Source organism: Ambystoma mexicanum, chromosome 1p, assembly GCF_040938575.1.
Source record: "Ambystoma mexicanum isolate Mex_15411 chromosome 1p, UKY_AmexF1_1, whole genome shotgun sequence".
Classification (NCBI taxonomy): domain Eukaryota; kingdom Metazoa; phylum Chordata; class Amphibia; order Caudata; family Ambystomatidae; genus Ambystoma; species Ambystoma mexicanum.
Genome location: NC_090921.1, coordinates 1,147,534,446 through 1,147,557,897, shown reverse-complemented (window position 1 = coordinate 1,147,557,897; position 23,452 = coordinate 1,147,534,446). Strand labels below are relative to the sequence as shown.

Below are 23,452 nucleotides of genomic sequence, written 5' to 3'. Positions count from 1 at the left end.
CAACCTCCAGATCCAAGATGGCCCCAATGGGCATTTATTTTCATTACTTGTTCACTTATACAGTGTATATGGTGGAAAGAAAAAGGTATCTTATAAAATGATGACCTTGGATCTGTCATGAAGAGATGTGCTGAAGTCTTAAGAATCCAACCAATGTTACTAATGCTATATTAGTTTAGGTCAGAGCAATCTAACTCTGAACAACTGGTCTGGTTAGATATTGGACTCCATCTTGAAACTGTGATTGCTTGCACACAAGATGTATTTCCGCTGCATACTCATAAGCGTGAATATTAGTTTTTCATTACTGAGCTACTGCACTGTGAGGTTGTTTTGTTAAACCATGTCCACCTTTAATTGCACTGCTATAAACTGGCTGACACTGCTTTGTAGTCAAAACTAGATGAGCAATAATAAATGCTCTATGACGAGCTCACAGATGAAAGCTGGCATGTGGGCTGTGGCATGTGGGCTGCTCCACACAGGGCCAGGGGTAGTAAAAGAGTGATAGTACTAAGTTGAAGTTTTTGTGATAAGCTGGAAACCAAAAGGGTACTCCTTAGAAATGACTATGAACATGTAAGTCCCTGCCCCTTTCATAGGTTTCAAGGTATTCAAAGGTGTTTAAGAGCAGCTGTACGATGTGTTGGATTTTGTCAATGGACATTTTACTGTGCTCTGCTTTGTTGCTATTAAAATATTTGCCAACCCAAATGTATTCGTCGTTTGGATCTTGTGTCTGGATTTTTCTGTTACAGGAAGGCTGCAGTTGGATGTTGAATCATTGCAGGGACATCATTTGGGGGTCGCCATGGGTCGCAGCCATGACTCCTGCGGCCACAGACGCAAGCCCTGTGATCTCGCTTGCGGCCCCTGTATTTGAAATAACTATTTTATTTAATTTCTAATTTTTTTTAAAAGGACACTCCATTGGATTGTGATCTGCACCTCCTGAGGAAGTATGTAGAGCTTCACTGCTGCAGGGAAGTGCATGTTGCTGAGTGACATGTGGGATTGGCGGGAATGGGACAGAGGAGCCGCAGAGCACATCCCCTGCTCAGATAACTTAATTGTGAAGATTAGACAGCTGGCGGCCCTGACGGGGCGCCAAAGGTATGGCTGCCGGTATAATTTCCTGTGTAAATAATGCAGTTTGTTTTGCTACTGACTGTCAGTCACAGACTTCAGTGTCCTTGTTAAATTTGATTGGCTGTAGAACAGACAATGAAATTTGGTATATTTTGGGCGTGGGCGGGACACTACTCACCAGGCAGGAAGGAGCCGAGCCAAGCAGTAGCCGTGTCACCCACGTGGCTGTTACCTTCCAGCTTCAAGGTAGGTTCTCTTACTTAACTCAAACAGCACTATGAATTGAGTACTTGTAGGCCCAATAAGACAGTTGTTTTCCCTATTCCGTGCTCCTCACTTTCCAGTCCAGTCTCTCGCTAGACCTATCTTTCTCGTTGTGCCGCTGATTGGCCATTCCTCTTGTCTATTCATGCCCTTTGTCAGTGCTACCTATGCCCCTCTTTACTATGTGCCATTTCGTGTCTCTCTGCTCCTTCTTTGCTTTGAATTGTAATGAGACGGAAAGGGAAGCATTTGTTATGTCACTGACGACGAAAAGACCCAAAAGCAAAATGGAGGAGGCAGCATGGTAACTGCTGCAGGGTCACCGCCTACAACCTGTGACCCTCCCGCTGGGAAAGGGAGGGCAGGGGGCGGAACGGCGCCAAGGGCACCAAAACAACCCGAAAGCCTGCGAAGGGCTAACAAAGGAAGTGGGTGGGGCGAGCGCCTTATAAGCAGCAGAAAGACGGGTTCAGTGCGATGTACATTGTGATAGGCAGGATTGCACAGTAGTGAGGAGGGGTTAGTTGTGAGTATGCTTTATCCGTCTCGGGATGCGGTAGAAAAGCAATGTTTGGTCAGGGTACCTTCGCCGTCTGAGGGGAGGGCTCGGGGCGGGCCAGCAGAGGGGCCAAAGAATGAAGGGGGATTGGATAACGATTGAATGGCGCAGTGAGGTGGTTCCAGGAGGGTAATTTGGGCATCGGGTGGTTCCACGGTGCGGGGGCAGGGCTTCGGAATGTCGCAATTGACAGGCAGTTCACAGGCACCGTGTTTGTGACCTTAGAGGGACCAAAGCCGCGGTGTGGGGATCATGTTTCAGGAGTGGAATTGTGCATCGGGTGTTTGCTTTTAAATGTTGGGAACGGCAGTGCGGGAAGGGTCAATTTCGTGCTTCTCATAATGCCGCCTGTTTTGAATGTTGGGGATTAGCTCGGATTAGCTCGATTTGGGCCACTCGGAAGCGGCGGGAAGGCTGAGTAATGTAAAGGGCGAGCTGGATGTGTTTTGTTTACTATGGTTGGATGCGGCCCAGGAACAGCCGACCACTAAATATGTGTGGTAAAGCAGGCAGATTAGACAAGTCTAGGAAAACACATACGCAATAGTGCTAACTCAGGAAAAGTAAATGTGTAAAGCATGTGCGTTCTTGGATAATAGAGGTTGATTGACCAGCATTCCCTGGTGACCATTATGTTTATATTCCCAACCTACCTAGCGGACCCAGTGCAAACACATATATGTTGAATTCCACATGGGACGTGCACCTGGTGTTGACTCAGACAGGGCAGTGAATTGTGGGACCGGTAGTTTCAATTTCCACATTTGTGCGTGTGCCGCACTGTGCGTTGAAGGGATTTTAAGAGTAGGGAGAACCCCTTTTGCTGTGTTTAAGCTCCCTCTGCGGCATTTCCGCAACTGTCCCCTTGTGCTGGAGCCAGATCTATGGCCGTGGATAACGTGCAGTCAAACTCCCAGTGATGCTGTGGCCACAATCCTTCTTACATAGAAAAAGGATCTGTTTTAGAAGCTTATAAATCCTCCGTGGGCCCTGATTTCCTGCTTACTTCCCTCTGGGTTCTCTACATTTAGGGTGCGTGGGAATACAAAAGAATAAAAAGGAGGCCGTTTTTATCTTGCTTCTGCCAAAAGTATTAGAACATTTCGTTTCCAGTGTCCATTTTCAGCTTTTTACATGATATAGATCAGATGCATGAATGAGTTTACGGCCTGACCGCTCTTGAATAAACCAATCGCGGCTTCATCCTGGGGCATGTAGTTCTGTTCAAGGAGGGAATGGCTGGCATCCCAAATTATTCCTACGTTGTTGAGGGAAGGGGTTGCTTGGGGTTATTCGACAATATGGTGGCGAGCTGCAGGGTCACGGGTTAAGCACCATATGGGAATATGTGCGGGGTTAGGACGTGGTGGTAGTATCTGAGGTCGGGGAAGTATGGCCAGTTATTACCGCAATGTATTACCACTATTTGAACGCGGGTTGCACTTGTGGGATGGCCAGCATGTGAGGGAGCTGGAGGCGCCGGACAATCGAGGGGTCAGCATAGCTCTCAACCTTTGTTGGCAGCAAGACGGGTGGAAACACCCGATGTTCTTTTTGGCTGGTGAGAGGCCTCTAGAGATGAAGGGGCGTATGAGGGAATTGGCGGGTGGTCCAACTGCTTTCAAAGCAGAGTTGAGAGCTAGGGGTCATGGTGGTAGTGCGAATAGGTTTATCAGATACGGGGTGAGTATTAAATGCGTTCCCCATAAAGTGCGCTTTTGGCGGTATGGTCATATGCAGTTTATGGGGGTGGACTAAACAGGTTTGTAGGCATATATTGTAGTGAATGGGTCAGGATTGGCTCGAATTAGGATGGGTACAGGGGCCCCGCGATATGCTCGCCTTATTAAGTTATGAGGAACAGGAAAAGCGGGGGGCTAGGCGCACCTCTGGCCCACAAACAGAAGGGGTTTTGGTAGGTAGGGCCTGCCATGTATCAGTGCATTCGGCCTTATTTTCACCGCAAAGGCGTGGATCGCTGGTTAAGAGCATTTATGGCCATGTCGTGCGGGTAAGGTACTATGGGAACATGATTGAGTAGGATTATGGGTGTCTCGGCACTTTGCATCCCGTTAATGCAGGCCTATTACTGGGATAGCCACAGCAAATACTTGATGGCACCGCAAGGTGGGCTGTACGGGGCAGCTACAATGCATTTACAGGCGGGTGCAGGTGGAGAGGCACTCGCTAAGTAGGGAAGGTCCATAGCTTGCCTCAAAGGCATGGGGGTGACTGGCTTAGGCAAAGCAATAGGTAACTTGACATTGGTGGGCTCATACAAGCAGGCGTTGCTTAAGACAAGTTGCGGATAGGAGGGCGCATCCCCATTGCAAGGCAAGGATAGCATAAGGCGGGCCTGGGTAGGATGGCTCAGGGTCAATGCGCCTGCGTTGTTGGAGAGTCGGCACAGACAACGCAGGTTCAGGTACTGCACCCGCAATTAGGACCTACGGAATCTGTCTCCTGCCCATAGGCAACACTAGCCCCTGTAGGTTTGCGGGGTCGGTCAGGGACATACAATTATCGTGGCACCATTATGTCGGGCACCAAAGGGTAAGGTGACCCATCATTGCAGATGACAATCATTTCTTTTTGGGACATTGTATAAAGAATATCCAACGGGGTGGGTAAGATGAAACATCATGCAAAGGGTGCAAGGTAAAGAATATGTGTTAAACAAAACTAGTCCAATAAAATATTTTTTTTAAAAAAATCCTTACCCCCCCTTTTTCTCCACAGTAGCGGTTTGCAGTGGGAGGGGCATTGCCCAACAAGCCAGGCTGGGCACCTGTCTGAGCGACAGTTAAAGGTGTGCATTTTAACCTCCAAGAACCAATACAAATGTTTTCCCCGAATCTCGCAGTATCAAAAAGGGACTTTCACCTTCGCTTAAATGTAATTTTATCATGTTCCATAGTGCGGTGGTGAAGTGTCTGACCGACAAACCTAACAACTACGGCTCGAGACACTAGGTCAGCTTAAAATGCATGAATTCAAAGAAGATAGTCAAGGCGTTTCAATTATTTGGAGGAGGGGGGGAATCGAGCCTTTAATTGCGGCCTGTCCAGCCAGGGACGAGTTGCATACGGCTAGTAAATTCTGCCAAGGTGGCTAAATATTCAGGCATGGAAAAACAGAGTGGCGCGGGACACAGTGGTGGTAACATATCAGGACAAGCTCTGGTAGTGGGGTGTCTGGAGATAGGTCTGGGGGAAATGTGGCAGGCATCCCAAGCAACAAGGTGATGTAAGCAGGGTGCATTGGGAAAGTAACAAGCTATGGCGTAAGGTGGTAAGCAAGGCAGGAGGGGGCAGTGTTGGCACGGTAGGTTGCCGGGGTTGGAATGTGGTTTATCAGGTCGGCAAGCCCAACGCTGCCGTTCATCCTGCTAAAGGAACAGGAAGAGGGAAGGGCCGAGCCTTCCAGGTCAGTGGCCGCACTTCCCCAGCCCAGAATTCCTGCAAGGGCAAGCAATCCAATAAGGAGTAGGGGTCAGGGGAACTAGGCCCACATTACAAGGAGTTTGTAAAAAGGGAGCCTTCCTTTAAAGGAAAGAAAGGGATGGGAGTGAGAGAATGAGCAATGATGGCAAAGGTGGTTTGGAGAATCTAGTAAAACGAATACTGCTCAACCTCACCCGGCAGGAACGGCGCCCTCCCAGCATAGTAACTCCTGCAAGGTCAGGCAGAGCAAAGAGGAGTAGGTTGGGGAGCGGTTGCCGAATAAAAATGTTAAGGAGTCTATGGCGGGTGTGGTATGAGGGACAAGTTGGTAAGGTGGCAGGGGCAGAAGTGTCCCAGTGCAGGCACGCCCTGGTTAAGGTGGAGCAAGATGGAAAGGTGGCAGAAGTGTCCCGGAGCAGGCCCGCCCAGGTTAAGGAACAGGAGGGAAAGGGGATAGATGAAAAAGTGTCCCTGAACAGGCACGCCCTGGTAAGGCGGAGCAAAAGGGAAGGGTGGCAGGGGCGGAAGTACATCAGACATGGCCTTAGCATCTTAAATTCCACTGAACACTCTCTAAAAGATGGGTTCATCAGTTGGCAATGGGAAAGGAGGTCTGGGGGTTTTAAGAGGTATAGGAGGCCGGAAAGAATGTAAAAGTGATATGCCACCCTTTTTCTCCTCACCAGCAGCAACCCAGAGGAAAAAGAGATCGGTCTGGGCGGGGTGCCGGGGATGAAATAGGCACAGATGCAGGGGAGGTGCGCAGATTGCCAGGGAAAACAGCAAAAGCCGGAGGTAGGGGTCATACACTTGGGTGGTACCGACCTGACAAACCTGGGAAGGGGGGCTCTGAGGTGGGAAATGATGGGCTCTCTACAGGAATTGGCAGGCCAACTAGGGAAACAGAAATCATTTGGTCAGAGATAATCCCAAGGTCAGAATGGAGGGGCCCCGATAATCACGCAGCTGTGTAGAGGTCCAGAAGAAAGCTAAATGGGGCAATGGCAAAATTTTGCAGGGCCAGAGGCTTCCATCAAATCAGGCACGGCCGGAGGTTATTCCCAGGGCACAAGGGAGGGGGGCCGAGAACCATTCAGCAGTAGAGAAATCAAGGAGGGAGCTGAATGGGGCCATTGCAAAATTCTGCAGGGGCAGAGGTTTCCATCAAATCAGGCATGGCTTGATCGACGGGAAGACGCCCGAGTACTTCCTAAAAGATGGGGTGCACCTGTCCACAAAAGGAATGGAGCTCTTTTTCTGGAACATTTGCACCAAACTACTGAAGTTATGAGAAGGAGACAGGAAGGACGGGAGCCACAGTGGGCGAGAACCCACTTAGTGGCGTGGCAGTGTTTGGGCAACCAAGCACAAATGATAGACTCCGGACGAGCCAGAAGGAAACCGAAATGGGTCTTCGCTCTTCCGGACCAGCGCCTCTTGGGGGCCTAAACGGTGGGGGCATCTGGTGGTAACGAATAAGGCTCAGCTTCCCCCAAAACAAACGGCGCTCTCCCCACCCACGGACACCTGCACGGGCAGGGTAGGCTCAGGTACAAAGGGTCGGGGGAGTTGGGGACCTACTATACAAAAGTATAGGGGGAAGCAAGGGAAATCCGGCACGGAGCAAGCGCCACACTTGCAGACTGAAGATCACAAATGGTGAACAATAATTCTGTTGTCATGGAAATAAAACTGCGGCCAAGTTTGCCATTTGAAATACTGTGTCATGCCAATTGATTGATGGTGAAAAGTAGCAAAGCGTAGTGGGGTGCATGCGCAAGGGAATAATTGGCAAAAAAGGCAAATGGACAAATGCAGTGGTTATGTCGCTGACGACGAAAAGACCCAAAAGCAAAATGGAGGAGGCAGCATGGTAACCGCTGCGGGGTCATCGCCTACAACCTGTGACCCTCCCCCTGGGAAAGCGAGGGCAGGGGGCGGAACGGCACCAATGGCACCAAAACAACCCGAAAGCCCGCGAAGGGCTAACAAAGGAAGTGGGCGGGGAGAGCGCCTTATAAGCAGCAGGGCCGGTCTGCAGAGACATCTTGCTCCTGCAGTGGGACCCTGCCAACTCGCCGTGTCAGAAGAATTTCGTTTTACACCCACCCACCCACCCACAAAAGGGCAGGGAAGGAGGGTGACACCTGGACGTCGCTGTCGCAGGACGGTCAGGACTATATGGGACAGTGTTGGCGGTGTTTGGGCAACCAAGCACAAATGATAGACACCGGACGAGCCAGAAGGAAACCGGAATGGGTCTTCACTCTTCCGGACCAGCGCCTCTTGGGGGCCTAAACGGCGGGGGCGTCTGGTGGTAACGAATAAGGCTCAGCTTCCCCCAAAACAAACGGCGCTCTCCCCACCCACGGACACATGCACGGGCAGGGTAGGGTCAGGTACAAAGGGTCGGGGGAGTTGGGGGCCTACTATACAAAAGTATAGGGGGAAGCAACTGAATTCCGGCACGAAGCAAGCGCCACACTTGCAGACTGAAGTTCACAAATGTGTACAATAATTCTGTTGTCATGGAAATAAAACTGCGGCCAAGTTTGCCATTTGAAATACTGTGTCATGCCAATTGATTGATGGTGGAAAGTAGCAAAGCACAGCGGGGTGCATGCGCAAGGGAATAATTGGCAAAAAAGACAAATGGACAAATGCAGTGGTTACCCCGTGTGTCTCTGTTCTCTGTACTGTCTCACTGGTGTGCATGGGTGGAATAATTCACTGCAGTGTGCTCTACGTGAAAAAAATGCACGCAGAGATACAATGCATTCTGACACACATCTCCCCGTGTGAAAACCTCATGAAACGTGCTTTGCACATACGCACAACTCACCAAGCTCTCCATTGCCATGTAGCACCCAGCCCACAGCCAGGAAGATGGTCGGCCACGCCCCTTGTGTAAAAGCTGGACAATGAACAAGAATTTGTGTTAGGCCATGTGAGACGTTGGTGGTAAGGGAGCGCAAACAGAAGTAGCATGGCCGGTGAAACTGCTCGGCATTTCTGAAGAGCAGAGAACTCTGACGCCCATCCACCCTGCTAATAGAGCCTGAGGTTCTGTTCCTTGGTACGACGAAGGCCGACCTCCAAATGCACTTTAAAAGGAGGGGAGCGGGTAGCTGGACAATGCATAGGTGAGTTGAGGGGGACTTGAAACAAAAACGGATAATAGCACAGGCATCGAACTCCACCGCCATCAAGAAAAGACCTCCTGGACATACTTCTGTAACCACGGGCACTTGGCTATTTACATGCTTTTGGGTATGTTGTGTGGATCATGACGTGGCCTCAGAACCAAGAAATCAATGTGTTCATTTTTACAAAGTAGTACTTGCAAACGACTCTTTGGGAGCAAAAATCCATCACCAGCCAAGCCAAACTGAGGGCTCTTTTCCCCTTATCCAGTGGTAGTCGTGATGTGCATGTGGGCAGCCCAGAGTAACAGGCACGAGTATAGAATTCAGAACTGTGAGAAGTTATATAACCACAAAAACACACAAAAGGCACGAAGGCACACAGAAAGCATGATACTTCATGGAAGGGTGCCCACAAGAGACTGAGCTATGTGTGTGCGGCATGTGTTGTGGCACCTCCTGTAGTAAGGTGGTGCCTGATGGTGGTAGGGGCGAGAGAGATAGAAGTTAATGATAGGGTGGGTCCTCTGGGGCTGGGAGAGTGAAAAGGGGGTTGGTGATTTGGAGTAACCTTGCCATGCTCTGAGCAGAAATAAATATGCCCACGGATGCCGTCTGAACGTAAGCCACTGAAGAGGTGGCCAAATAAACAAGGCATGTGTGAGGTGACACCGCAGGGAACCAGAGGCTCCACACACCATGGGACCAGTGTTATCTGGGAAGTCCTCACAGGCAGTTTCTGACACTAGCGAGAGACTGCATGTGGAATGTCCACTTCCATCATGCAATCGGGGTGGAAGGGGCGAGGGCACCATAAGTGATTGTCTTCAGAGTTAAGACTCGAAAGAGGGAGACATGCAGTTTCCAAATGCTGTGTGTCATCTCGGCCCCGGGAACTGGCCGTGTCTTTCAGCTCCTCGGGACAAAACCAACCAGCATCTGCTATCGAGGCAGCGAGAAAAGACCACATTGGAGCCGGCCATCCTGACACGTAGGCACTGCAAGCAATGAGCCCCAGGACACTGGCTGAAGCTTGAGAAAGGGACAGCTTCTCCGGGGGAGGTAACAAGAATCAGCAACTGGGTCAGTATGTGCCAAACACAGCACCACATCTGCAGGCTGACTCTCAACAGCGACTAATTGATTTATTGAATTCAGTCACTGCCTTATTGTGGTTATTAACATTTGCCTTACAGATTGTCACCCTTTCACGTCCCCAACTCTATAAACGTTTGACAGGATAGGTTTCTGGGCAAATGGGAGGCATTTCACAAAGTAAATGGAAACATATATGATTAGAAAACACGCTGCTAGTGCAGGGAGCCAAGGCACGCATCCGGGCTTAATGGCCACTGCTGTTCAGACTGACCTGAAGTTTGAGCTTTCCAGTTTGAAAGGGGAAATAATTTTAGGAGCGGGAGAATAAACTTAGTTCATCAAATGGGAGGGGCGAACCTGAACACGGGTGGTAGATTGTACAAAGAAACTCTGGCATACTTTAAACAACAATATGTGCGCCATCACTGAAGACAGCTGAGCTTTAATTGAGGAGGCTGTAGAAGCGCACCTTTAATGACACTGCTATGCGATGCATAGAGCACGGGTAATAATACATAATTGAAAATACGGCCGGTTTTCTTTTCGTCTTTTTAATTTATGACCACTATTTAACCCTCAATTGAATTTAAATAGAGATTACATTGTCGTGGGCATTGCGACTCAGTGAGTGGTGTATTATATAGGCAAAGATAGCAACAGTTCGAAATCGGGCAGGGACAACTACACGTTTGATTGCATGTTCAAAGTTCCAGAATGGAGCAGGAAAACAGACCAACATGTTCAAACTTCAATGCTTTTTGTGTACCCCCTGACAACTCTAGTCTACCTGTTGGTCAGGTCTGTCACAAATGTTCACTTAATACTAAATAGGATTACCTTTGTTTATAGAGTGTTGTGATTGTATTGTCTTCCACTGTACAATTTCAGCATGCTCTCCGTGTCGGTTTGTTCACAAACATTTGAAGCCAAACATCACACTGTTCCCTTTTTTATATTTTCTTAAACGCCGTTTGCACCACTTCTCTTTTTGACAGCTGCACATGGGAGCTAGGGCGACTGGCTGGAGTGAGTTGCTGTGCAATGGTCCAAAGTGCACTATTGACAAGAAAATCCCAGCGCGTATTGTCCAAGTTTAAAAGCATGAAGTGCTACAGCCTCCGACTGTCTTCTGGTTGGACTTGTGTTGGTCAGTTGCTGTTTCCAGTCTGTGGCCAGACACTTGGCCGGCACTGGATGTCTGCGCTTTGGGGTTTAGGCCTCTTTGAGATGCTCTGTCTGTTTTCAGTTTAACCCAAGTATTGTACAATAGTCCAGAGTTGTTGTTGCGGATGTCTGCTTACATTCACAGTAATTTGGTAGTATGGCCCTATACACACTGATATTAATGCTACATATGATGATCCATTTTTGTGTGAAATGCATATCATATTAATGATATCATAACCATATTTTTCTTAGTGTACTGTGGAACAATGCTATGTGATGCCACTTCCTGTTTTGGCAACAGGTGCGCCATCACTTTCTGTGATGTCACTTGGGGGTGGGGTCAAATGACACCACTTCCTGTGATGTCATCAGAGGTCAAGGGTAATGTTGTGTCACTTCCACTACCCCTGGCATTTTGGTGAAATTACGTCCCTGAATCATTGACATGCAAGATGTTCCAAAGATCTGATGCAAGTCCACCAGTGATAACCCATGGCCCCACTACATAAGGTAAGGCATTTATTTTAGTGTGGAAATAGCCGGGAGACGCATCTTTACATTTGAGTAGATTCACCTGCCAACTGGGAAAAGAACCATACAAGTTAGTTTGGCAAGTGAATTTAATTATGTTGCTATGTGTGTTTTCCATTTATTATGTCTGCTGCTGATACCTGGTTAACTGAATAAAATAATAAGTATTTTTTCTATTTAAAGTCCTGACCTGTTTCAGAGAACAGCCAGTTGCTGGAAAAAATTAAACTAAAGTTTAAGCATCAGCATCCAAGCACTACATTAAGAAGGGAAAATATTGCTGCAGGAAGCTAGTACTAAGTTCTTACTTCGAAAGATTTGGGAATCAGGAATACAGCTAGAATTCCTAACACTGGATCTGGGGTGCCGTATTCCTGGGAATCTGCAGGATCAGAACCTGAACACTTATGCCAGAAGACAGGACGAATCCACCCTTGTGGCAGACAGCACCAGTAGAAGCTTGTTGGATCACATATGGCAGGCCAGAGAAAGAACCAGCCATACGAGAAGGACCCACGATAGTGAAAATGGGCTACAAGACCTCTCCGCCAGCCCTGGGTTTCAGCAGTGGAGGAGCCCTGTCAGCTCAGATGAGGAAGAAGAAGTAGAAGTATTTAAGTCTTGAGGATACCGCTATTCAACAATAACCAAGTAACACCCCTATGGGGGACCTGTTGAGAGCCCTGGTGGATGCCTAACTAGTCATTCACGGACAACATCAAGACGCATTAACAGTATTACAGGGAACGGTAACTGAAAGATGAGAGCAACCTACAGTAGCCTCAGCGATCCAACATAAACTCGGCACTGGTGATGCACCTGCAGCCTTTTTTATATATTTCGAGAGTGTACCCAAAACAGAGGGCGTCACCATGATCGTTGGCTAGATACTGTTGGGAAGCGGGGGTGAGCATCCCAGGCCCTCAAGAGGTTTCTGAATGTGCAGAGGCCTAGGAGTGTTTTGTAGATGTTTGAGGAGGCGGTAGGGTGAGGGGGTGGTGATAGAAGCTGTGTTATGGTTAGGTTATCATGTGCTTCGCCATAGTTTGGTCTCGAAATTGAGGCCTAGTACCACGCTGGAGCCAGGGTATTAGGCCCGGGTTCAGACCAAAGCGATAGAGGTATGCAAGCAGGGTCGAGTTGCAGCATTGGCGAGAAAGACCAAACGCACGAAGAGTCATAAACCTTCCATTGTTTCATATCATTACAATTCATAATTTAGAAGGAATGCGCCCTGCAAGGCCATGGGGTGCTGAGAGCGCCCCGTGAAAAGCTATCCCACAAGGAGGGCATGAACCTCCAAACTCCATCAGGCCAGACCCTAAGTTATAGCATGCAAATGCTCCTTCCCCAGGACCCCTAGCATTCAAGAACACCAGCCAGCCCCAGATCACAGATCATAAAACTGTTAGATCGCCAATCCATATTGAAGATCACAGCAGACTTGTCCTGCACCCCTGTGATTTGTGCTGTGAAATGCCAGGGTGGGAAGGTAAAAAATGTATGCCTTGGGTGGGAAGAACTGGAATGGCACTGACGCACCTGAGATCGAGCTGGGTTTGTAAGTTATGGTGACCTTGAGAGTATACTCTGCGCCCTTGTCTGCAGTACCAGGTGGACATTAGGCTTTGAAACACTTGTGTATAGGCGCGCTGTAAATGCCATATCATATCAAAGGGAATGTTATGATTTGTGCGTTTAATTGGCAATCACGGATTTCATGCCTGATGACGTGCAAGGAAGAACTCCCCATATAGAGCAGGCCGCCCATGTATAGGGTCGCACCAACCAGCTATTTGGATCTGTAACCTATGTGATGTACGTCAGTTGTGACACATTTTACCTTTATAAACTATTGCCCATGTTGATTTTGTCAGAGCGCTCTGTAGCAGCAGAGTTCTTTGCTGGCGTGTCTTTGACCTTTAATGGAAATAAACCTTGTTCTCCTTGCAAGAGGTGTGCTGGGCTTTTTTCCCTAGTGTTTTTTTTCTTCTGGTGTGAGTGTTCAGGGGTTTCTCTACAATACATCACCCCCTTATCAACGGGGCAAGCCAAACAAGCCTTTTAAGCCCTCTTTCCTGATGGGAAAACTCCCTATCCAGACCTGAACAGGGTCATCCTAGATAGATTAGAACAAGACAGAGTAAATTACCACTTTCGATTTGTCACCTATGGCTCAGTCAATGTGAACCCCCCCCACCCCCCCAAGCAACTGTCTTATTGAGTAAGGGACCTATTCAAACTGCTGGTCGATAAAAACTATGAAGAAGTAAAAGACATGCTGGTTCTCAAACAATTCATACATGCCCCATCAGCTTATCCACAGAAAGCTAAATGGCAGCTACATGGACCCACTTTGGAAGAGGCCATACAAACAGCTAATGTTATCCAAAAGGCCATGCGTGTCTGGGAAGCAAGTGGGGGGCCCAAGAAATCAAGTGGTATGAGAACGGTGGTACAAGGGGGAGTCTAGAGTCCAACCATAGGGAAATCCAACCCTATTCTCTCCACCAATGTCGATAGTAAGTCAAGGACCTCTACTCCAATGGACTGAAATAAACCTGGACCTTCACCTAGCCCTAAGGTGATCAGGTGTTATGCATGGGGGAAGCCTGGACATTTGGCCCGATTCTCCCGTAGAAGTCTGAGGAGGCGCCATTGGAAATTGGACTTCTCCATAACGACACGGCCCTCTTTTGGAAACAGAAGGTGAAACAGAATCGGCAGAGGAAGCAGTTGAGCCAGAATGCCTCGCAAATCTGTCCCATAAGGACAAGGAAGGGCCAGGGGCATGAACAGTGTGCAACATGGTGGAGACAGACCACAGATTTCATCTCCCCATGGTGGTTGAAGGTCTTCCTGCTAAGGCCCATACACTCAGGGAGTGAGAAAATCGCAGTTGAGCAGAGATGGTAGCTCTCAATGAATTACAGATGGGTAGCTTGACTGAGATTGTATGTGTTTATGGGGACTTGGATTTATAACCTCAAGCCAACATAAAGGGAAATCACAAAGCAGATGATTGTAATGCTAGAGCTGCAGAGGAGTTTCTACTCTATATAGATATCCCATTATTTGCCCTATGTCCCCAGGGGTTAAAAAAAAGGTCACAAGATCCTCCATATGGTTGGGGAGATAAAGCAATTAGTGCTCAGGGAGAGGGGGGGACTTAAAGTAAAGAGTGGAGGTTTTTTGTGACAAGATCAGTACCCTGACCTTGGCTAGAATGGATTGCAACCCCGCTCAGCCTGGGGTGGGAGACCTACCAAGAAGAGATCACAGCCAGGCCTACCCCAGAAGGGGACAGTGGCATTTAGGAGAGTCCCATCTCCTGTCCCTGCCCCGTGCCAATTTATATATGTCCAGTCCCAGTTTGCATCACCCCATGCCTGTTATCCCAAGTGCTGCCCAAGATGTCTCTTTTCTTTTCAGTGGACCGAGATTGGTGAGTGGCCCAGTTGCTGATTCAGTACAGTTTCAGTGATTTAGCAGGTGAGAGGGGGAGAGAAAGCAGAAGCAAAGAGGATGGTTTTGAGGTGCTTCCGGAACCGGAGATGGTTCTCCTCAAGTTTCAGGGAGGCAGGAAGGCTGTTCCAGAGGGAGGCCCCTGCTGCGGAGAGAGATCTCCCCCCAACTCGTTGCTTGGAGAAGCGGCTGACCCTGAGGGAGTTGGAGGTGGATGAGCGAAGAGCTCGAGAAGGAAGATATTTAGGAAGAGAGAGTTGCAGGTATTTTGGCACAAGGCCCCAGAAGACCTTGTGGACAATGCAGAGGGTTTTGAACTTTATCCTCGCAGCCACAGGGAGCCAGTGTAGCCATTTCAGTCCTGGAGAGATATGGTCCCTGGGCTTGAGGCCAAGGACAAGTCTCGCAGTCCTGTTCTGGATGATTTGCAGCGGGCGGAGAGCAGAGGCAGGCAGATTTAGATAGAGGCTGTTACAGTAGTCCAGCTTCGAGAGAACCAGGGCTCTGGAGACAGTGAGCTTCTGGGGGAAGGAGAGGAAAGGAAGGATACCTCTGAGGAGGTGCAGCTGGTAGTGTGACTTCTTAGAAACGTCAGAAATGTGAGGAGAGAAGGAGAGTGCGGAGTCGAAGATGAGGTCGCTGGCGGCACACCATTCCTGGATAGCAGAAAGACAGTCAGAGATGAGGGAAGGAGAAGAGGAGGCCGAGGGTAGCCTGGAAATGAGCTGGGTATCATCCGCATAGCACTGAAAGTTGGGGCAGAGAGCAGAGATGCGGATTGCAAGAAGTGCCAGATACTGGTTGAACAGCCAGGGAGAGAGGTTAGAACCCTGGGGGACACCACAGGTAGAGAAAAAGATGTCAGAGAGGAAAGACCCCAGTTGTACCTGGGAGGGTCAATTTGAGAGGAAAGAGGTCAGCCAAGCCAGAGCCTGACCAGTGATACCCAGGTTATCACGGAGACGGTTGAGCAGGATGGTATGGTTGACAGTGTCAAAGGCAGAAGAGAGATCGAGCAAAATGTGAACACATGGAATGGTAGAGTCAAGGTTCGAGAGTAGATCCTCACAGATGTTCAGGAGAGCAGTTTCCGTGCTTCTGGCGGCTCTGAAGCCAGACTGATGGTCATGAAGGCTACCAACAGATTCAGCATGGAGATTAAGCTGGGAGATGGGCAGTTTCTCCAGGACCTTGCCAGGAAGGGAGTGATAGAGATTGGGCGATAGTTAGTGGGCAGGAAGGGTCGGAAGAGGGTTTCTTTACAAGGGGGTGCACACGGGAGAGCTTGAGAGGGGATGGGAAGACTCCAGAGGCAAAGGAGTGGTTGCAGAAGTCAGCAAGGGCAGGAGCCAAGGAGTCAATGTGGTCCTTGATAGTTTTGGAGGAACAGGTGTGGACCTGTTTTGACGAGACTTTCATAGATCGGACTTGTCTCGAAACCTCGTCAGCAGAAAAAAGGGGAAAGGCAGAGAAGGGGAGAGGAGGGTTGGCTGCAGAAGGGCCAGAGAATGGGCAGGGAATAGAGGGGGGGAGTTGATAGGAGGAGAGTTAGGACAGGATGTCCTTAGTTTCTGAAATGAATTGGGAGACAAGTGCCGTACAGAGGGCCTGGGAGGGAACAGGAGAGGTAGAAACTGCAGCAGGGTTGGCTAGCTCCTTGCAGATTTCAAAGAGTTTGGCCGAATTGTTAGATGCGCAGTGATGCGGGCTTGGATAAGGGCTCTCTTCTTGGTGAGAACGGAGAGCCGGTATTGCCTTTGGAGTAGGCGACAGGCCAGTTTGTCAGAGGATGAACATGAAGCACGCCATTTCCTCTCTGCCACCCTGCACTTGCGTTTAAGGGTGACGAGATCCGAGTCATACCAGGAGTTGCATTTGGCTTTGGGCTTCAGGTGGATTCTCATGACAGGGGCAAGGATATCAAGAGTATCAGATATAGCAGAGTGGAGAGAGGAGAGGGCTGTGTCAGGATGGGAGACAGCCGAGGGGGGAAGAGGGGGCGAGAAGGTGGCAGCAAAAGCCTCAACTCATACTGACTGCATAACATTTTGTTGATCTAGTTTTAGATTAAATATACTGCTGCTGAGACTCTGTAAGTAATTGTGGGTGTTTTCCATATAATACATTGTTGTTAGGAATACTGGCTGTATGCTGGGTTTGAGGCTAAGGACGTCTGTGTTTAACACTTTCATTCTGGAACAATGTAAATCATAGTGAGAGTATATGCTAACTCTGTAGAGCAGAGCAAGCAAGATCCAATGTTGGGCATAATGGCTGTGCACAGTGTATGAGAAGAAATGAGTGAAAGAATGACACTGATCCTGTGTTTAATACATTCATGGTGTACAGTATTGTAAAAAAGTGCTTGGAAATCTAACTTTAACAGCAATGTCAGATAACCTGCAGACATACCTTGAATACTGTTTTAGGTAAGGCTTGAGGATTTCATAGAAAAAGTAATAAATGCATCACTTACACTCCACAAGCATTGACAATGGAGGAGATTCTCCTATCCCGACAGCATTTTGTGCAGAGCAATAGTATGGTCCACTGCCAACCTTGATGTCTGCCAGAGTGATGGTCTGAGTGTTGTCTGGCAAGGCCTTCCTGTTAGTGCTGTGGTACCACCTGTAGATATTCGCTGGTGGGTTACTCTCACAAGTGCACTTCAGAGTGATCGTATCTCCTTCCTTAAATCTTGATGCTCCAACAATAGATACAGTTGTTTTCTTAGGAGGATCTGTAGAAGGGACCAAGAGAATTAGCAATCGTAAACTACTGCAGAGAGGCAGGAAAAGAAAAAAAAGTGTCTGAGGAATGTCAGAAAGAGGGTAGAGAATACCGTATATTACAAGGAGAGGGTATCGAGAGGCAAATTAAGACCACATTCATGGCTAGATACTCTAGCGTGTGGCCTTGGGAATCAGGGATGGTTTGCTATTCGCTTGGAAGACGTAGTTCCTTGATGTCGCTCCCCCTACCACGATTTTTGCTCATGTGCTGATGACCTGCCAAGTGTTCAAAGTTGGTCCGTAAGATGTCAACCAATAAAAACCCCCAATGCTATGCCGACCTGTAACAGTTGCATTAGCCAATTAACTGTTGCTATGTCTTATAATAAGCTATACTAGAGATAAAGATTGCTTTCCCTTTAAACTGTATCACTGCTTTAGACCTTCTTGCATTATTTTACTAATTTCAACATTCTCCTGCATGCAATTAAAATGTCAATGCCTTTAATTGAAAGCCCTCTCTATCTCTGATCCTTTTAAAAATAAATGAATTAACACATTCTCATAACATTCCGGACACCAGTCTATTGCTGAGGTTTCCGTATTACACTGTGTGAAACAAAACAAATGGTATAGAATTGATAGTTAAAAGAGGAGAGAATGGTGCTTCCAGATAAACACATATCCCTTTCAGTATTTTTGCCTATAATTTATTCTCTTTCATCCTGGCCTACACACATTAGTCAGAAACATATTTCTGTCACTTCTTGAAAGGTGGTGTGCTTTTTGTAATAGATGGCTGTGGTGTCACTCTTTGAAGGAAATAGTTTCAGCTGTTTTCTTTTCACTTTGATATACATTTGTAGTGGGTTCAGCATGTAGGTACTGGAAGATGTGTACAATAGGGCCATTTATTAGCTGTCTTTGTTACAATCTCTTTTAGGAATGGGTGGACATTGCCAGCAATGGAAAGTTGGCAATGCAACAAATGAAAAGAAATTAAAATACTTATCATGGTCCTCCAAGGAAGAGCAGACATTCACATCTCATTAAACAGGCTCTCCTGAGTGCAGCAGCATTAGGATTGTCTGGCTTTAGCAATCCTTTTTCACTATCAGTAGAGGATTGCTTTAGCATTTCTAATGCAGGGACAGAGATCAGCTATTACCATTTATAGCACTGCATTAGACCCAGTTTCCACTGTATGTGCTCCCTGTCTCATGTCTGCAGTGGCTGCTTTTCCAGTGGTACAATTATCAGAACCCTTAGTTCCAAACTCTCCTTTAACTATTGCAGGGCCACATAAAACAAAAAAAGACCACAAGTCGATTTCCTGATTCTCCAACATGAAATTATTTTGTTGACTAATTCTCGCATCACACTGACTAGTCCTGTTCTTAATCCTGCTTCTTTACTGCCAGGTCAAGCTGACAGTGAACCACATGTCTGTCTCTTTGTCACTGTCAACCTCACACAACCAGAAAAGGACTTTCACAAGGTACATCTATAAAACCCAGACCTCATTGGTTTTGTAGGTGGCTCATGTTTTTGTGAAGCTAAAAGAAAAGATATATTCTCTGTCCTGGCAGCTTAACTTGTCTTAACAAGATAATGTACATTTGCAGAAAGTAAAACTGTAACTATATACACTGGCTCTTGCTGTACTTTTGGAGTTGTACTTGATTATGGGCATTTAGGGAAACAAACGGGATTCTTAACTTTGGTAGGATCACCCATAAACACTTTCTTAATATCTCTGCTCATCTAGATGCTCTTATGTCATCTAAAGAAATTGTTATTGTCAAATGGTCAGCATGCCAACCTCTTCATGATGATGTTACTAAAGGAAATGCTTTGGCTGACACAGCAACTAATGAAGCAACTTGTTCCTGCTCCCAGGCTGAACACATGTTTTTACAAACTGAACATATGAAGCAATCCCCATTTGCTTCCCTAGATTTCCATCCTAGAATACAGAATGATGCACCATAAATTGAGCAATGATTATGGAATATTGCAGGGTGCCTCTAACACCCCAATTATCTCTGGGATTTCCCTGATGACCACTTGGTTGTGTCAAAGGTACTATTACCTCATTGTATCCATGTGCAGCATGGAGCAGCACACATGTCAAGACAGAATGTCTAATTTTTTCATACAATAGCTTAACAATATTGTGAAAAGTGTATTGTTTGTCAACAACATAAAATGGAAAAAGCTGTGAAAACAGGCTTGGGGGCGCATTCCCTCTTATGGGTACTGTGAGAAACCAAAGGATGTCTCACCCGCTAGTCCTCGGGGACTTGTCATCCAAGTGGCCAGGACATAGCCATCGCTTTTGGATCCAGTTCCTGGGGGTGGACCAGTGTGGGAGGATCACCTGGGTGAGGGGTCTTCAAGGAGTGGGGGTGAGGCAGCCGATGGTAGGAGGCAGTATTCCCCCCTTTTTTGTTCACCAAACCCATCCTATTTTTTAGGATTCTCTGAGGTCCCAACCCTCTGCTTTTTACATAAACACTGGGCCAAAGAAGATGGTGACCGAGAGTAACAAGACTAACTCTTATACATCGTACTGGGCATGTCCGCTAATTGGGTAAGGCACAGTCAGGCATTCGACTCTAAGTGCATACACCTGATACCAATTAGCTCTCCTGACATGGATAATGGGACATAGAGACACACACTGAGCAGGGTGGAACACAAGTACGAGCAGAACTTCTGATGCAAAGGCAAATCTACTGGAGAAGAGCAACTGACCAAGGGACAAGAGCAGTGGGTCGAAAACCCCAGCAGTTCCCTACGGGAGGTAGTTGCCTCCCACAGGCTGCAAAAGACACGTGGATAAGGCCAGATCCCAAATCAGAAGGCTGCATTGTGTTTCAAGGACACCAGCGACCCTCCCGGGTGAACAGCAGAGTTGGGGAGGCGAGGCCAAGCCTGTAGTATTAACCTTAACTCGTGAATTGGAAATCGTAAAACCAAGAAGGAAACGCACACAGCCAGTGAGTTGGCAAACCTGAGAGACCGGTGTGTGTTAATGAAAGTTTGAAGTGGCAACATTATATCACAAGTGAAGGCTGCACGTGTGTGGATGAGAAGCAAAGAAAGGCACACCTGTGAATGAACTTTGAAGTAAGGACAGCTGTGAAATCAGTGGTACTGACTAACGGAGTGGTCCGGCCGGAGTAGCCCACTCGAAAATGTCTGTGAAAGAGACATTGTTTGCAACGATAAAGGAATGAACTGTAAAAAGAAGTGAGCGAAATTAACCCCAACAGAAGGGGAGGGTTAAAAGCTGAGCATTGTCCTTTGAGTTGAAGTGGTCCTGCAGAGGTCTATAAAGAAAGCCACGCACATTTGAAAGTCTTTGACATTCAAAAATGGTCTGAACCCAACTAAGGGAGACCCAAAGTGTAATAAGCTTGGGGAAGGGAGCCTCCTTGCAAGTATCACTGAACTTTGTTGTGAAAGGTCTGAACCCGACAGAGGGGGACCTACATTAACTTTTTGGTGAAATGTTATTTGGAAGTATGGAAAGAGAGACTTTTACGTGGAAGGCCAGGAATGCCTCGATCCACATTTTTTAAACTGTTTTGTGTTGAACACCTGAACCAGAGTGTGTCATCCTGCCTACAGGGACCGCCTTACTCTGGGTTGTCTAACTTGCGGAGGAGAGCTGATTCAGCCACATTTATTCTTTACACCCGAGCGAGTCCCCGTGGAGTCCCCGCTTTGCCGCTTCACGCTGCTGCAGTCTGCTCTGCTCTGGACATTGACTTTTACTTCACCGGACTACAACGCCCAGCAGGCTTTGTGCTGGTTACCTGGTGGAGGCGGGCCTATATAAGCCCAGATCCGCGCGCACCGCGCGCGCGCACCCGAGCGAGTCCCCGTGGAGTCCCCGCTTTGCCGCTTCACGCTGCTGCAGTCTGCTCTGCTCTGGACATTGACTTTTACTTCACCGGACTACAACGCCCAGCAGGTGATATCAGCCTCCAAGAAAACTTTTCATCCTTTTATTTCTTATACAAGGCGGACTATATTAATCACAGCCTATTTATATTTACCTAGGCTTTGTGCTGGTTACCTGGTGGAGGCGGGCCTATATAAGCCCAGATCCGCGCGCACCGCGCGCGCGCACCCGAGCGAGTCCCCGTGGAGTCCCCGCTTTGCCGCTTCACGCTGCTGCAGTCTGCTCTGCTCTGGACATTGACTTTTACTTCACCGGACTACAACGCCCAGCAGGTGATATCAGCCTCCAAGAAAACTTTTCATCCTTTTATTTCTTATACAAGGCGGACTATATTAATCACAGCCTATTTATATTTACCTAGGCTTTGTGCTGGTTACCTGGTGGAGGCGGGCCTATATAAGCCCAGATCCGCGCGCACCGCGCGCGCGCACCCGAGCGAGTCCCCGTGGAGTCCCCGCTTTGCCGCTTCGCCGCGGCGTCCGGGAGTCCACGGGGCTCTTGCTTTCCTTTTGTTTCTCCTCTTCTCTCTCATTCTTATTCTTAAACGGGAGAGTGTTCTAGCACATAATCTATCCTGGACATAAAATTTGTGTCGTTATACTTAAAGTATGACCACTAAAAGAAACGAAATTTATCGACTTACAACCGACATGCCTACGAACACACGGCTTCGAATAATGTCAGAAACACAGCCTTTGCCCTTGCTGGTTGCGTCGGCGGTTGAAAGACTTCCACCAAATCCTGCAACAAATACCTGTTCCACGCCTGTCCAAAATTTTGCTCAAATCAAATCCAAAACCAAGGAAAAAATGAAAAAAGCACCGATGGATAATGCTGACATTCGGAAATATGGCTTTGGGGCGCAGTGTGGAACGACCACCCCAGTACCCCTCACTAATCAGATGGTAACTGTTGTTCATGCTAACGATATTATCGATTTGGTACCAACTAACTCTGAAATAGGTAGTGGGAGCGAGAGAGTGCATATATCAGATGACAACATAAATTTAAAAGAGACATTAGAAACCTCTAAAATGCCTGTCTCTATGTCAGACAGTATACTGTTAAAAAACGCCTTATCTGGTGACGTACAACCTGGAGCTGCTGCTACACTTAGAAAATCAAGTGAATTAACAAATGCTCTAGAGAATAACAACTCGGTCTGCTCGGCTAGAGCAGAAGGCTCTAAATTATCGCAATCTCCAGATATATTCAATCGGCCTGATTGCGACCTATCGACTCTGGAGGTTTCATTCATACCACCAACTCCACGAAGATCGAATAATAATTTTACGAGTCTTGAAAGATCTGTCACTAATCACAAATCAGAAAATCTGACTTTGGAAGTCATGAATATAGCATTAATGGCTCTTGCGAAGCTCTTTGAATCAGTGGATAGCACCTTAAAGTGCCTCACTGCTAATGTTAAAACTCTTGAAAATAATCAAACCAAACTATTATCAAAGGTGTCCTCTTTACATGATGACATTAATGTAAAAATAAATAATGTCACTCAATCACAACAAAAAATAGCCGAGTTTCTGGCCCAGAAGCCGAGTTGTACAGTAAAAGAAAGTGCGGTTGGGACCTGTATAAGCACTCAAACTATAGAAGATCTAGATTGCCAAATCGTAGAAATTATTATGGATTCTCAAATTTGTCTTGAACCACACAAATCTAGTGTTCCATACTCTTCCAAGACAGCGGTTCCCTTCGTACCAGGTATTATAGTAGAAAAAATGGCACCTCAAGAACCTGTCATATTACCCTCCATTGAATGTTCCTCAGCACAAAAAGATAAGAATAAAGAGTTAGAAGGCTCTCATACACATAAAATGATCTACTCTGTCTTTGACAAAAAAACTATCAATGAAGTGAATGAGAATCTCTCAAAAAAGAAGAGCTCTAACCAAATGGCTGCAAAAAAAACAAAAAATATGAAAACTGCAAAAGCAACAGCCACCCCATCTATTAAACAATTTGTCAAC

The 23,452-nt window shown here is 47.3% G+C and overlaps 1 protein-coding gene across 2 annotated transcripts in view; it reads right to left on the bottom strand.

Moving 5' to 3' along the window:
• The window catches only part of LOC138450152 (myelin-associated glycoprotein-like), a 912,268-nt gene that overhangs the window by 403,231 nt on the left and 485,585 nt on the right, over nt 1–23,452 (bottom strand). For both annotated transcript variants that reach the window (XM_069604820.1, XM_069604821.1), the window contains exon 4: nt 17,236–17,499. In XM_069604820.1, the coding sequence (XP_069460921.1) occupies nt 17,236–17,499 (264 nt within the window). The remainder of the gene's footprint in view (nt 1–17,235; nt 17,500–23,452) is intronic.